Source organism: Triticum aestivum, chromosome 2D, assembly GCF_018294505.1.
Source record: "Triticum aestivum cultivar Chinese Spring chromosome 2D, IWGSC CS RefSeq v2.1, whole genome shotgun sequence".
Lineage (NCBI taxonomy): Eukaryota > Viridiplantae > Streptophyta > Magnoliopsida > Poales > Poaceae > Triticum > Triticum aestivum.
Genome location: NC_057799.1, coordinates 604,350,687 through 604,367,867, shown reverse-complemented (window position 1 = coordinate 604,367,867; position 17,181 = coordinate 604,350,687). Strand labels below are relative to the sequence as shown.

At 43.5% G+C, this 17,181-nt stretch overlaps 1 protein-coding gene across 1 annotated transcript; it reads right to left on the bottom strand.

Annotated features, from left to right (window-relative positions):
* Positions 1–6,163: 6,163 nt before the first annotated feature.
* LOC123054896 (golgin candidate 2) lies at positions 6,164–11,341 on the bottom strand. Its single transcript, XM_044478773.1, has 10 exons — positions 11,144–11,341; positions 10,505–11,062; positions 9,665–9,775; positions 9,352–9,411; positions 8,348–8,405; positions 8,118–8,173; positions 7,883–7,975; positions 7,267–7,392; positions 6,884–6,931; positions 6,164–6,764 (listed from the first exon to the last, which is right to left on the bottom strand). The coding sequence occupies exons 1-10, from the start codon at positions 11,195–11,197 to the stop codon at positions 6,402–6,404; spliced, it is 1,527 nt and encodes a 508-aa protein (XP_044334708.1). The 5' UTR covers positions 11,198–11,341; the 3' UTR covers positions 6,164–6,401.
* Positions 11,342–17,181: the final 5,840 nt, after the last annotated feature.

Sequence of the window (17,181 nt, the reverse complement as noted above, 5' to 3'; positions counted from 1 at the left end):
TGGATAAAATTGCCATCCTTACGTCCAGACCACTTCTGCTCAAGTGTAGTAAAATTCTTTGAGGTGTAGTAAAGTTCATATTCAAAGTATGCCGCATCAATCATTGGTGGCAATCTGACGGCGAGTCCACCATAAGTACCAGCAGCCGACCGCCACAACTTGCTTGATATCAAGGCTTGACATTAGTTGTAGAGGCATGTAAAGGAGAAGCAAAATATGTTCCATGACAACCGACCCTGGTTGATCAGCCATCGTTGTTGCAGAGATGAAGTCTCTCAAACCCAAATGTTGCCAAAGTTCCTGTGAGTGAATGCACAGGGGAAACAGGTGATGAATATCTTCGGAGTGTTGGTGACAGATTGTGCAAGCTCCAATTGACCCTATATGGTGGTTTGCAATTATACCTTTTAAGGGCATGATGCCATGGAGTAAATGCTACCAGAAAATAGAAACTTTATGTGGGATTGGAAATTTCCATGGGAGGTCCATACTAGCGGAGCCTCCCGATAGCGCAAGGGTGTTTGCATGGGCCTTATAAGTATGTAATCGTTGAACGTTGATAAGCAAGTCATGTGGAGAAGAGTCCTTTCTTTTCAGGGATCCATGCAATGAAATCATCAAACACCTAGTAACTCAAGGGCAAATTATGCGAGCATCAATCGGATTGAAAATTATTCGCATAAGATCTTTATCCCAAGTTCCAGAATATGGGTCGATGAGATCACTCGTAGTAGTTAACACTTTTTTACCATGGGGAGTACTAGCCTTTCTCTCAGGGATGGAGGGAACCCAAGGATCCATCCAGATATTAACATCCTCCCCAATGCCAATCCTACATGTGTATCCTTTTTAAACACCTCAAGTCCCTTCATAATGCTTTGCCACATGAAATAAGAACCATTTTGTAGACTTGCTTGCAGTAGGCTTTCATTCGGGAAGTATTTAGCTTTTAACACCTTTGCGCAAAGGGGATTGAGGGTTTATTATTAGTCTCCTACATTACTTTGCAAGCATTGCAAGGTTGAAACGGGTGAAGATCTCATAATCCCATACCTCCCTCACTTTTTGGGTAGCAAAGTTTCCACCATGAGTACCAAGGCATCTTTATTGTTCCTTCATCATCTCCCCACCAAAACTGGCCAATAATATGAGTGATCTCCTTGCATATCCCTTTCTGTACACAAAAGACAGACATAGCAATCACTGGGATGGCTTGGCTATGACTTATAAAAGAACTTCTTTACCTCCAATAGATAAAAAATTCCACCCATCCTTGGATTCTCTGTTTAATTCTATCAGTAAAATGCCTGAAGCACTCATTCCTATCTGCTCCCACCATAGCAGGGAGACCAATGCATTTGCCAGAGAGAGACTCGGTATCAATATGTAATTGTTGGCATACCTCAACTCCTGCATTGGATTAGTATTAGGACTGAAAAAGATACTTGACTTTGCCAAACTTACCAACAAACCCGATCTTGGACAGTAGGTGTCTAGAGCTTGCTGTGAGGAACCTGCATTTAAAACATCTGTGCTCATGAGAATTAAATAATTATCAGCAACTGTAAGGTGTGATACTAATGGTGCATTTCTACACACTTCAATTCCCACAATGCCACCAATTTCTTCTTCATACTGCAACATCCCTTCTGCACAAAGGAGGAAAAGGTAGGGAGGAAGGGGATCTCCTTGCCTAATCCCTCTGCTATGGGTAGAAACACCGGGCTAGCACATGCCATCATCGTATCAACGAAGTGCTCATGAAATCCCAGTTTAAGCATCATATTCCATAAGAAAACCCACTCGAGACGCTCATAATAAGCCTTATGCATATCCAATTTTACTGCATATAAGCCTATTTGCCCTGATCTTTTTATTTTATGCACACCTTCATGCGCAATGAGTATATTGTCAGTTATTAGTCTCCTAAGAGCAAAAGCACTCTATCTTGGCAACATAATCTCTTGCATGATACTTTTCAGCCAAGCAACCAGCATCTTCAAAATAATTTAACAAAGAACATTACATAAGATGATGGGTCTGAATTGAGTTACCAGTTCTAGAGTATTATTCTTAGGGATCATAAGAATTGTTTTGTCATTCCACTCAGTAGGTATCTGTTTTGAATTAGTTTCCAAGTAGACCTCTTGTGTAGTTTTGTCCCGAAGGATATGCCAGTAGTTCTTAAAGAACATAGCATGAAGGACATCAGGTTCCAGGGCCTTCAAATATCCTATAATGAAAACAGCTTTACGAACATCATCATGAGTAAATGAGGCTATCAACATATCATTCATTTGCATCGTGACTTTTTAATCAACTTTTTCAAGTATAGAACGATCAGTGTGTTGCAAACATGAATAAGTTAACAAAATAATTCTGGACATGTAAATTCAAAGATGACGTGCCTTCCATCCAATTACCATCATTATATTTTAACTTTTTGATAAAGTTACTTTTCCTTCTAGTCGTTGCATAGCTTGAAAAAAAATCTCGTGTTGTGACCCCCGTTTTCAAAAAAAGTCACCCTTGATATTTATATCATGCCACCATCTGTATCTCCTCTAATTCTAAGAGATATTCAATCAATTCTGTCAATTTTTTTACTTCCATCATTCATATCATCCATTGGTATCGTCATCACCTTCTCTAAATCTCTTTGTGTTTTGTGCAATCACTTCTTTGGATTCTTCAAAACTCTTTTATCCCAATCGTGAAACTGTGTATGTGTGCAGTTAAGTTTCTCATATACAATGTTTAGTGTCTGGTCAGCCCCGACATTGTTGCACGCCTCCATCACGGCACCATTAAATTGTATGTGAAAGCTATTATATGAAAAATATGGAAACTAGCTTGATGGTGAGCTTCACGCACGGTCTGCGTCTCGAAATTAGGACAACCAATTAAGCATTGGATGAGTCAAATGCTTCTTTGAGAGGAAGAGGAAGCAGGGGTGGCAAACATTGGGCTTCTCGCGCTTTTTCTTACTGTAAGAACTAGAAAGCTAGGTACTGAAGCAAAAGTGTTGAAGTTACATAAGATGGTTCTAGTAACCTTACATGGGTGAGATTCTTGGGGTACTTCCTTGTGATCCAGTTGGTCGACGTAAAACACCTTGGGAGCTGGAGAGTCGCATACAGCTATTGTCACGAGCGGGGGACTTAGATCTTTTTTTAAGTGTCGTTCTTTTAGTGTTCATTCCTTTCTACCCAGATGTTTAAAGCCGCCAGATCGACTCCGTTTCTCTCCACCCTTCTATTGAACTTTGTCTGGGCTACCCGGATAGTGGACATTCTTGGATTGGTTTATCCTTAGGTTGTGGTATTTTGGGTAGGATAGGAGGGCGGGTTACGTGTGTCATGGTTTTAGTGTTCATTCCTTTCTACCCAGATGTTTACCCGATGTCAGGTCATCATCTAGGTCTGTGTGGTAGTGTGTTGGGTTGACGGTTCGATTGGGTGAGGGATTTGGTTGTGAGCATTTCCCATACATTCTTCACTTTTTGGGTAGTTTTATCCTCTGGTCTCACATGTTGATGGATGTCCTTGTTTCCTTCCGATTGGTTAATCCAATGTGCGGTTGTAGCACATGGGGAGTATTTGCGGCGTGATGTCCTAGATGCGCATGCGGTGTCCGTGAAGGGTTGGGGGGGAGGTGGTACTTCCTTTGTGGGCCAGCTGGTACTCTCTTTATGTCGAGTTTTGTTGTAGGTGTGTCCTCGGGGCGGTGTTGCTTTGGCTATTTGTCGCACAGAGACAGCGCCCTAAGGATGGCAATGGGTAGGGTATGGGCAGGGTAGAGCAATACCATACCCATACCCGTATAGTCAATGGGTACAAAATTCTAACCATACCTGTATCCATGGGTATGAAACTTTACCCATACCTATACCCGATGGGTACCCGTACCCATTTGGTACCCAGCGGATAGAACAAATAGTACACAAATTGTTCACAATTTTACACTCATTGATAGCACGTTTGACACAAAAAAGCAATTATCTCAGCTCAATAATAGTTAGATGAGTACGTGACCACTATCAAAATATAGAAATCACATAATACTACTAATAATAAGAGTAGCTGAGTCACATGACAAATTAATGATAAATTGAAAACAACTCAACATTAGTTCACAAGCGGGTAGGGTATGGGTATACCCACGGGTACAAGGCTATATTCGTACCCTACCCATGACTTAACGGGTAGGGTATGGGTACTACCCATGGGTATAAAAGTGTGCCCATACCCTGCCCATGTGGGTACGGTACCCGCGAGTACCCGTACCCATGGGTAAAACTGTCATCCTTGCGCCCGACACGTCCTTTGTAAAGCGTTGTTCCTAGCAAGGGTGACGCTTTGATTTCGGATGCATGGGTATCTTCTTTTCATACGGCAACAACATCTATATGGATTATAAAGGTAATATATATTTACACACAAGGTTAACACTTCTTCCTTGATGCCTTTCTTTTATTGGACTCCTCCGCTTGCTAGAAGATCTTGCAGATGACCAGCCACTTGGTAGGAACCAACACCAGGCTATTGCCTTCTTCTCGTCCTCGACGTCATCGAGGTGGTACTAGTGCATCACCCCACTTGGTATCATCTTGCTTGTCATCGGAACCAACGCAGAGCACCCAAATCTTCCTCCAACCCGTGCACCGCTTGTTGGCATTCAACGGCAGGCTATTGTCGGTCTTGTGAAACATTATGGTTACGCGGCGTTCTGTCAGTATCTTGCGATGTTTCCTTGTTCCAATCTTGTACATCTTAGAAGGACGCAACAATTGACAGTTAGTTTGAGAACTGTTGTGTGTGTACGTGAGATGTCAGCATTCAGCGCTCTCTTGGTTGATTCAACAAATAGGAATATATGGCATTCCATACCCGAACCCGTCTCAGTCTCATGCATGTACAAGTATAGAATCTAATAACTACTACAAGTACACAATTCAAGAAATATTTGTGTTCATGACTAGTTAGGAAGGAAGTAATGTCGATGTGTATCTCACCTAAAAGTTTCGCATGATGGGTGTAGCATATGCTTTCTTTGATGACTATAGAGGGTATTAATCATCAATCAGAGAGAGAGAGAGAGAGAGAGAGAGAGAGAGAGAGAGAGATCCCGCGCCCTTACCCCTCACTTTGGCGTTGAGGTGTTCTATCCGCTCCTGGTCTGTGGGGTCAAACCTGAAGCCAGCCGAAAACAACAACCAATATTATTATTTTTGCGGGAAACTGTCGATCTATTCATCTTCAATCATGGTAGTACAATGAACACCAGAAATAATAAAAATTACATCCAAATTCATAGACCACACAGCGGTTAATCCCAATACAGACATGGATAATACATTAACCCCTTCTGTGGTGGAAAGATAACGTACCTCTAGTCCAAAACTAAAATACAAATACAAGAAACCCCCAAGAAACTCTAGCAAAGCCGATAGATTTAGAAAATACCAACAACAATCCAATGCCTTCTACTGATTAGAAAACTTCTACAAATATCACAACAACAATCTAATCTTAAGAAGAACAGTTTTCACTTGTTATTCCTTCTTCGGAGCTTCATGATGAACATCGGCCCCACATGTCATATACTTTTAGAGACACACTATTTTCATTAGGTAGTTAAAATACTTACCATGCATGATGTTGTACTGTGAAACGTAGCATCTAGAGTCAGTGGTTTGGTAATGCTTCACACCACTTTGGTTTGTTTTATTCTTTGCATAAATTTCCTATGATTTGGAGCTTACATTTAGTATGTCATGAAGTTATTATGTATGAAAGTACAAATTGAATCTCCCATATCTTGTAGTGCTCATAAGAACACTGGCGCAGTCTCGACGCACACAAACACACACAAAATGGCCTCAACGTCATCATCTTCTCACGATTGAGATTTTTAACCTTGTTGTAATATTTGTCATCATCTTCTCACGATTAAGATTTTTAACCTTGTTGTAATATTTTTCCTTAGGTAGGTACCGCTGTGCCCGAATACTTTTCTGAAGAATCTCTTTGCACACTTCGGAGGCCAACTCATCTTCTAAGGCAATATCAGACCTAAAACCTTAAATCCATCACTCCTTCCAGACGCGAAGCTGGCTTGTACTCAAGTACACGTTACTGCAGAAAATGAGATGCCAGAGAGAGGGGGAGAAAACATACTCCCGAGTATGTGACAGAATTACCATTCAGGTTGTTCATATCTGAGTTGGTATAACCATCCATCAGGTGACTTCGCCTACCGAACACAAAACCAGTAATATCATCTGTGATCTGTCAACAAGTCGTAATGTGTCTCGCGCTGCTCGCTGCACAGCAATGGGCTACGTATATATCTATGGTGTACACAAGGAAAACAAAAATACAGAGAGAAAACACACATGGTTAAATACTAGTCTTGTTGATCGACTCCAGAGAGAAGGTGGCGCCGGGGCGGGTATCCGGGACAGCAGGATGCGATGACAGTATGTACATGACCCATATGTGGAGGCACACCAGGTACACCGCGGCGCCGACCTGCGCCTTCGGGTTTCGCCGCAGGAAGATGTGACCGGCTGAGAAGATGGAGTCGAGCTGCCGTATCGCATATCCCAGGTGCTGCTGCCCCGTCCGTATCCTGTCACGCAGCCTTGGGGAAGAATATGGTGGATATGATTCTTGCCATGTACCGGCCTCGATGTCTATCCTTGACGACGAGCTTGAGGACGCTAGCGACGAGGCGTTGGTGTCGAGCGACCTCAAAACAGCCTGAAGATGATGGACGAATGATGTCAGTTGACTTGCGTGTGGTTTTAACTGAGTAGATTGACTGGGAATCTGCAAACTATGATGAATTGAATACGATGGGTGGGTTTACATGTGCATACCTCCATTCTCAGTACCAAAGTTGACTTCTCTGAAGACAGGGACTCGACCTGAAAAAAGAAGACGTTTTAATCTCAACGTTACATAATGTACGAAAGCATACATCAACCAATGGTTTTACGGAAGATTGACAGATCCACTATCTAGAAAGATAATGACATTACATTAGCTAACCAATTTATAACCAAGCAAAATTAGTCCAGCGTTATTTTTCTCTGCAAATAGCTATTTGGAATAAAAAGGGTGCTGAAGTTCCAAGACATGCTATAAAATATAATCGTTTCCAATCACAATTCAGGAATCCCAAGACATGCCATAAAATATAATAGGTTTCCAATCATAATTCAGAAATCAAACACGGGACCAGCACATACAAGGAGCTAACCTGCATTTGTTTTTGAATCAACCGATCGGTGAGTTGATCAAGCCTCTTCTTGAGCTCAATTTCAACCTCTGTAGGTTGCACCATGTCCCTTCTTGTCAGCTCAATGTTTTCTTCAATCTTCCTTGCCTATGGATAAAAAAAGGAAAGCACGATGCAGACAATTGTTTAATCTAATTTTAACTAATTTCTGCAAACAAAAATTTAAAAAACTCAACAAATGACACTCAGCCTATAAGCACTGGATAGTACTAAGAATAGCATGCTCTAAGGTGCACATACACAAATAATATTCTACAAAAAGTTAGATAGCTATGTGCTATTAATTTGTGGTTATAATTTATTTCCGCCCCTTTACCCGATGATGTAAAGCATAAAAGAAACATGTATACAGTAAAAAAACATAAAAGTTATTTTGACCTCTGTGTCTCAAACCAGATCAATGGGATCTCAAAATATTTAGCTAGTTGGCACTCCACTGGAACGAATCCTGAGCAGTACTATGCTAAAGTACAGAACAATTATTGCGTAAAGCAATATGTGGACAGAATCCCTAGATCAACATACGAAGTAACATAAATGAACCATCGATTTTCAAGCTATAGCCCGGAGAACATACCTTGTCCTTCAAGCTGACAATTCTATCACAGGTCTGGGTGTATTCTGCATCAATGATTTCGTCTTCCAGCTTTAATCTTCTCAAGGATTCTATCTAGACAAAATCACAACGAAGTTACAAATGGAAAAGATAAGCCTTTCCTAAGTTAATATTTTTAATTGAACAGCTTAACAAACATCATTTCTTTCGTATGGAATAGAAGACAAATAACATCAAGGGTAATTCAAATGCATACTTCATCAACCAAAGGGGCACTTGTCTTCTGTATCTTCGCTATCTTTCTCTTGTACTCTGCTCATTGAAAAATAAAGACGTATGTAGTGAATATGAAATACTAGTGCTATTTACTAATGAGAAACTTCCTGAAAAGAATGTCAAGCTAATAATATCAAATTGGCGTAATAATCAGAAACAAAAGTGTTTAAAGCTCAAAAGGAACAGAAAGCCAAAGAATGGCCAACTTACTGTCTTGAGCAAAAGTCTTCAAGTCAACTTCCTCTCGGAGATGAGCCACTTGATCAACCTACTCATAATAGAAAGAAAAACAAAATTTTAAACTCTGCTCAACATTGGTGTAGTATTCCGCTGCTCGTCCAACTCACTTCTACTACCAGGGTCTATGGCAACTATTTTCCACTAGCCACTTAATCATATTTGTGTATGAATACATAGAGCATGCTCATTTTAGACAATCCCGATCCAAATACACCAATTACGTCTTAATGGAAGCATTTTAGAAAACAATCAATCAAGAATTGGGACTTGAATTTTGCACGATACAAGCGCGAACAAATGCCACCATTCTCTAAATTCAAAAAAGAAGCATGAAATAAGCTAATCTTCTACTGGCACTCATATGCGGTTCAGCCCCACATAGCATACAATAAGACTTTATACATACACTCTTCCTTCTTGGTAAATGCCAAAAACTGGGCCATGTACTCTGCACGATATAGGCACTAGCAAATGCCTGTGTTCTCCCAATCTAAAAGGGAAGAACAAATCTTAAAATTCTGGCAGTTCTTTGCTCTGCCCACGCTTGGTGCGTGTTTTAGAATATTATCATAATGTTAGCAACTATAATGCGTAGGTAAGTTGGTAGCTAATTATAACTGATCCCCGAACCACAAGTATAGACACTATGATATTCTTGTTATACAATACAAGTTAATAACATTATTGCACTTCATGGTTCAATTGATTCTCAAAATAGTTACAATGTAAGGATAGTGGCTATACCTTTGTTTTAACAATGTAGAAACCACAACACCCCTATCCTATGCCTAACTGACTGTTTCGGCCAAACATTGAAAAAATGTTGTCCACGGCAAAACTGTATATAGTATATACAGAGGAAGTGCGCTTGTACATACAGACAAACTTTAGGTACTAAAAGGAACTGGAAATGAATAACAACAGTCAGTCAACTGACATAGAGAGATGAGGTAGAAGAGGAAAATAAAACATACTTGAACTTCCAAATTCCATTGTTCCCTGGCAAGTGACTTTGCAAGCTCTGCATTTGTAACCTGCATAGATATTTGGTAAAGACATTGTTGAGACTTGTAGTGATTATACAAACTAACATGTCCAATTTATGCTGCAAGTGGTAAGAGATATGGGCCTTATATACTGCAAGCATAAAGCCTAATACACACACTTTTAGGAAACTGAGAACATAATATTCTCTGCCACAAAAGTAAAAAGGGGTATATTGCGTTGCTTGTTGTAAAAGCAGGGCAACAAGAACAGATGCATCATTCTAAACATGGTGACACACACCTCAAGCTCAGCCAACCGCACAAGGGCTTCCATTCTAGTGCTGTGATGCCGTTGTTTCTCTATCTCTGTAGCTTCCATGGTTTCAATCATACTAGTCTGCAACTCTGAAGCCTGCAATTAAACATGAAAATAGTTGGAAAAGAATGATGATAAAGAAATATCATTTTCTGGAAATCAAACTCACATGACAACTTATTATATGAAATTGAGTTGTCAACCAATCTTGTCACAATACACAGTTGTGAGAAGACAGAAGCAGACATTTGACAAGAATGATATAATTTGACATTTCCCTTGCTATGCAACTTTATGCTCATCTTAACAATGGCAGTAAGCAACCTGGCCATGGGAATTCCAATTATGTTGATGGACTTTGCTCTTGCTATCAGCCTATCACCAGTCTGTTACTGCTCTGAGTTTTTTACTTTTTAGCACTGATTTCAGTCTGTGATCCGTTGATTGTGTATTGCTATATTTTTCTCATGGGGCTTTTTAGTGTATAGTGCTCATGGATTTTTTTTTTTGAGTGGTCTCAAACTCTCAATTGACTAATTGAACGCTTATTTAACGACTAATGCTGATTGTCTTCTCATGCGTTAGTTTTGGGTTCTTATTTATTGCTTCTTATAGTACAAAACACTGCCTGAACTGACCCTAAAAATATGCATGACCTCCTGTACTGATTCAAACGTTCCATGAACGGCTAAAGTAGAGTAATCATCAATGCTAAGGCTTGCAACATTCTCTTTCAATCCGCTCATCGAGTCGTAGGACATAGTAGTAACCTCTCAAGCTACACAAGAGAACCTAAATTCGCCATGACCATTGAAGTAGACTCACCTCCTGGGCATGCTCCTTCTCACGCACGGCGAGCAGCTTCTCAAGGCTGGTCTTCTCCCCCTCCAGCCTCGCCACGGCCTCCTCCCTCTCTGCAATGGCTCGCGCCGCCATCGCCGCGAGCCGCTCGGCACGCCGCCGGCTCCGCTCCTCCTCCCTCCGCCTCTCCTCCTCCGAGTCGTCGCTCCCGGACCCATCGGAATCGTCATCGCTCCCGCTCCCGCTCTCAGACGGGACTCCTTTCTCGGCCTCCTCCCGATCCCTCCGATCCCCCTCCGCCTTTGCCTCGACCGCGACGGCAGGCTCGGCACCGGGCTGATCCTGCGCGGAGAGATCCGCCGCGGCGGAGGCGGAGCGGCGGGGCGCGGAGGGCGGCGGAGCGGGAGGCTGGGAGTGGCGCCTGGCGGCGATGCGGAGGCCGAGGGAGGGGGGCGGGGTCGCCGGCGGCGGCCTGCGAGGGGCGGGGGCGTCGAGGAGCACGGACGAAGAGGGCTGCTGGAGGGCGGTGAGGTCGGAGGCCGAGGAGGACTTGCCGAGCGACTCCGCCGCCTGCTGGTCGATCTGTGGGAGAAGACGAGTGGATGGTTAGAAGAGCTGGAGAGGGTAGTGAGGACGAACGAGAGGGGGGAGCGCGGCGCTTGCTTGGTGGAGGAGGGTTTCCGCGGCCTTGAGCTTGGAGGAGATCCAGCCGGCCATGGCGCCCCGCCGGCGCGCGCGGATTGGAGCGGCGGCGCGGGTTGGTGGATCGCCGGGCCGCGCAACCGCCGACCGAAGGGCGTTTGGTTGTGCGTGCTGCTGACAGACTCACAGATCCATTGTGTCAAACAGCCGGCCAGCGTTTGTTCATAGAGAATTTCATCGTGCAACAGTTTCTACCAACTTGATCATACATCCTCTCTCAAAAAAAAACTTGATCATACATACCGGAACACATGGTAATTGTTCAAAGTGAAATTCCATGTTATCTCTCTAGTTGCTAAGCTCCCACGAAATGCAACAACCTAGTGCATCGCGGCTGTAATTCTCGCCAGGGGCCCACCTGTAAGTAGGTGGAGCGTTGAGGCAGGGCAGTCATATATGGTAGTGATAATTACGTTCGGTCGGTGGAGGAAACTTCCTGCGTTTTTCCTGCAACTTCTTTTTGCTTCCTTTTTCCATCTATTACTCGCCAAACACACCACCTCCTTCGGTCCTTCCCCATGCTCCAGATCTACTTCCCGCCTTCTCCGCCGACTGCAGCCGCCACTGCCCCACTCCAGCGCTCGTGATCCTCCTCCTCCTCGACGGCGTGCAACTTGTGGCATGATGGCTCAGGACGAGGCGCTTGACGCTCCCGCAGGCGCTCATGGTCAACAACTGGTGTAGTGGCGGGGCAATGTGGAGGCGCGTGGGGTGGCGCTGCTGGTGGATTGAATGGGCGTGTGCGGAGGAGATGCGAGGTGGTGGTGTCGATGAAGCTGAGGGAGGATATCATCATGCCATAGTGTTGCGATAGGGACGGAGGGCAGCGGGGAGACCACAACGAACTCAAGCGGAGGTCAAGGGATGGCGCCATTATCGGTCCGTCGCCGGGTCCTTCTGCGAGGTCTCCATTGTCGTCGCCACCTGCCATGTCTACGAGGTACTCTATGCCACGCTAGAGGTCAGTGGACGAGAGGGATCGCGTAGCGGGTGTTCCTGGTGTGCTCCTTAGGTGGGGCCCATTTTCTGTCTCTCGACTCTCTTAAACCTAGATCAGAGGATTATATGAATACGTGCTTTTGGTTCTGGTTCATATGGATCAAACAAGAGCATTCATTTTTTCCGTTGGGATTTGTAGCTCACTTGGGTTCATGACTGTAAATCAAAGATAGTTTTCGGGGTTTTCACTCTATTATGTGCACGCCATATGTTCGATAAAATGCCTATGGATATCAACTGGCTATTTAGACTATTTGCCTTACATCAACTTCCTGCATCTATCTTTCAACGGAGCTGGCTGTAGCCACTGCGTGCACCAGCACATGGTCAGTCCCTTCCGCGAGGGTGGTGCTCGCCTGCTAGACTGAATCTATTGTGTTGCATGCATGATAGGGATGTTGTGCTGCCTCATTTCTGAACTTTGAGGTTACATGTATTCTTCTATTTCTGCTTAATATCATTTTTCTTTCATTCATAAGTGCCAGCAACTATGTGTTAATTACATGCTCATTATAGCGCGAAGCATGCTAGGTGTACTGTACACAAGCTCAATTGAGCTGTGATTTCTTAGTAAATGAAAGTTAAGAAACAATTGCAAATTTGTAGGGATACCAATGTGGAGCTGATTTTTCTGCATATTAGAAGGTGATGCAAGTAAGGGCAATACATGTTATGATCATTTTGTTTGTCCTTTAGTTTATGTTTTGTGGATGTGAAAAGCTTGGCCGAATGTCAGTGTCTAATGTAGCATGTCATTGTTGTTCAGATATTCCCTTTTTCAAAATAAGTGTCATTTACCGCAAACCCAAAGATTCATATGTGGATCTTTATCACGAGTAACTTGGACATTGCTATGGGTTGAAAACACTGCCATGCCGTACACTGTAACTAAAACTGATGACAAGTTTGTTACTCATATGATGCAACATTGTTGGTTTGCTAAGGAATTAGAGGATTGCAATTCCACAAGGCAACAACCCATGGTAAAAGTTAATCTGAAGGTATATGCTATATGTGAGGTTCATTTTCCTACTTACTACGTAAAGTTGCACTATTCTTAGCCATTCTAATGTAGACTGCCATGATATATATGTTGGTGAACGTAGTAATTTCAAAAAAATTCCTACGCACACGCAAGATCATGGTGATGCATAGCAACAAGAGGGGAGAGTGTCGTCCACGTACCCTCGTAGACCATAAGCGGAAGCGTTATGACAACGCGGTTGATGTAGTCGTACGTCTTCACGATCCGACCGATCCAAGTACCGAACACACGGCACCTCCGAATTCAGCACACGTTCAGCTCGGTGACGTCCCACGAACTCACGATCCAGCAGAGCTTCGAGGGAGAGTTCCGTCAGTACGACGGCATGATGACGGTGATGATGATGCTACCGACGCAGGGCTTCACCTAAGCACCGCTACGATATGACCGAGGTGGATTATGGTGGAGGGGGGCACCGCATACGGCTAAAAGATCAACTGATCAACTTGTGTGTCTATGGGGTGCGCCCCTTCCCCGTATATAAAGGAGTGGAGTAGGGGGAGGGCCGGCCCTCATATGGCACGCCCTGGAGGAGTCCTACTCCCACCGGGAGTAGGATTCCCCCCTTCCAAGAGTAGGAGTAGGAGGGAAGGAAGGAGGAGAGAGGGGAAGGAAAAGGGGGGGGCGCCGCCCCCCTTCCTTGTCCAATTCGGACTAGAGGGGGAGGGGGCGCGCGGCCTGCCCTGGCCGCCCCTCCTCTTCTCCACCAAAGCCCAATAGGCCCATTACACTCCCCGGGGGGTTCCGGTAACCCCCCGGTACTCCGGTATTTGTTCGAACTTACCCGGAACCCTTCCGAAGTCCAAACGTAGTCATCCAATATATCGATCTTTATGTCTCGACCATTTCGAGACTCCTCTTCATGTCCGTGATCATATCCGGGACTCCGAACTACCTTCGGTTCATCAAAACACATAAACTCATATTACCAATCGTCACCGAACGTTGAGCGTGCTGACCCTACGGGTTCGAGAACTATGTAGACATGACCGAGACACGTCTCCGGTCAATAACCAATAGCGGAACCTGGATGCTCATATTGGCTCCTACATATTCTATGAAGATCTTTATCGGTCAAACCGCATAACAACATACGTTGTTCCCTTTGTCATCGGCATGTTACTTGCCCGAGATTCGATCGTCGGTATCTCAATACCTAGTTCAATCTCGTTACCGGCAAGTCTCTTTACTCCTTCCGTAATGCATCATCCCGCAACTAACTCTTTAGTTACAATGCTTGCAAGGCTTATAATGATGTGCATCACCGAGAGGGTCCAGAGATACCTCTCCGACAATCGGAGTGACAAATCCTAATCTTGATCTATGCCAACTCAACAAGTACCATTGGAGACACCTGTAGAGCACCTTTATAATCACCCAGTTACGTTGTGACGTTTGGTAGCACACAAAGTGTTCCTCCGATATTCGGGAGTTGCATAATCTCATAGTCATAGGAACATGTATAAGTCATGAAGAAAGCAATAGCAATATACTAAACGATCAAATGCTAAGCTAACGGAATGGGTCAAGTCAATCACATCATTCTCTAATGATGTGATCCCGTTAATCAAATCACAACTCATGTATATGGTTAGGAAACTTAACCATCTTTGATTCAACGAGCTAGTCAAGTAGAGGCATACTAGTGACGCTTTGTTTGTCTATGTATTCACACATGTACTAAGTTTCCGGTTAATACAATTCTAGCATGAATAATAAACATTTATCATGATATAAGGAAATATAAATAACAACTTTATTATTGCCTCTAAGGCATATTTCCTTCAATATACACTTCTGAAATTGTCCACTTCTTCATCTCTTAAAAACTCCCTATGAATGGAGCCTCCCGGTGCATCAAGGTATTTTTGCATTTGCGGCACCACATGTCATGGAGGGAATCAGTTGTGGGTTGCAGTCCGGCCTATTCACACGTGAATGTGACACTGCTGCGTTGATTGATAGACCAATATTTAAATTCATAAACATTTTGAATTCTTGAATATTTTTAAGTCTGTTGATTTTTTATGTTTAAGGAACTTCTTTTAAAATCTCAGACATTTTTTAAATTTATGAACATTTTTTAAATTAGCAAAAAAATTTCGAATTTGAATTTCAGGGAATATATTTTGAAATTCAAAACATTTTCTAAATTCACAAACGTTTTAAATTTGTGGACATTTTTATTAACAAACATTTTTTAAATACATAAACAATTTTACAATGATTTTTAGATTTTGCAAATATTTTATTTTTTTAATATTTTTAATATTCTCGCTACTTTTTCCAATTTTCGTTCCTCTTTGTTTTTTCTTCACTCCCCTAGATGGGTCGAGGCTCAATAAGGGCGACCGACCAGCCAACCGAAGTGAGCGTGCTAGGTCCTGCCCATTTGGTCATCCTTCATCGGTTTGCACGTTGAATAGGGCCTCCCGTGCGTGTTGGTTATTTCGTTGTCGGGGGAGGGCGTGAACTGGCTTTTGCTTCATGCGATTGCTGGTTCTGCATCGAGTGTCTGGTTGCCGCTTTCTTTGTCTTCCCATCGGGTTCCTCGAACGGTGGATTTGCGGGGAAGTCTGACATCATGCTAGCGCCGGGGGAGAGCTGGAATATCAGGTGTTGGAGATGCAAACCAAGATGAGCACCGCTAGGTGAGCCGTTGTCGCTGGCTGTGTGGCGGTAGATCTAACCTCAAGGTTGGGGACGAAAAGGTTGATAGATTGGAATCCTTTTGAGGGACGAAAACCAGTGCATGAAGAGTGATTTTGAGAGGCAAAGGCATGAGTAAATTGGGTTGTATTGGGGAGGGGTTGCATCGTACATTGGCCTAGGGTCATGCCCTACGTGGCAATAAATTAGGGAAGTTAGAGAAAAGGGAAGTCAATCTCCGTGTATATGATCCAACAGTCAATTTGGTTTTATGCAGTGTGAAAACTGGCGGAAACATGAACTACCAATGGAAACACCCAACCGAACACCATAAACCGTATAAACCAGGAATATTGGTCGACCCACTTCGGTTCGGTTCTTCAATTTTTGGTGTAAAAATGTTCATCTCTAACCGCAATTACCCAAAAAAAGGCTTACCTGACGACCGAGGAACGACGCGGCAAAGCACGCGTCCCCCTCTAGTCATATTTGTTCAGCGAGAAACTTTACACAATGCCCTAAACTACGAGGCATGGCTAGCTCACGCTCGGATCGAACATGGTCTTTCCAACAACCTCACATGTTGTCGGAGCCAAACCGTCGTTGGAGCCATCTCTGACATCATGCTTATCACAGTGAACGGCTAGCCGGCCCTGGGCCATCCAGTTTGTCATCCGCCTCCTGCATCTGCCGCTGTCGCCGCCTCACCATAGCCTTGCGTCGGCCACCACTACCACCAATCCATGGCCACACTTTATTTGTATATACATCTATATTGATGGGCAAACGCTATTGTAGCACTTTATTTGTCATCTTCCACATTTAGATATACAAATAAATATAACATTTGTTCCCTTTAATCACCTAGTGAAAGGTTACCTCCCCTAAAAAACTAGTGAAGGTTATCTTTCAATACACTTTAGCTGAATATAACAAGTTGACAACTCATCATTACTTCACATAGCATTGTTAGTCTGAATATAAATATGACGTGATAGCTTTCATTCCCTTCCTGATAGGATGTCCATATCATTCTAACGACCTCTTTTTGAGCACACGCGGATAACTCATTAGGCTCTCCTCGTATAACAACGGAACTGCAGACATAACTGCACTAGGGCTTTCTGCATTTAGCTTCTCCGTAGACAAATCGTTGTTGCATTTATTCAAAGAGGAAGCCTGCAGTATGCCGTGTCCCGTTGCTGATTCCATGCATCCACGTATGTTGCGGCCCGAGCGTGGCCTTTTGCTTGGTTGCAAACCTTCCGAAGCTCTTGGAAGTTCCCTCCTTTTACCGGTGCAACGA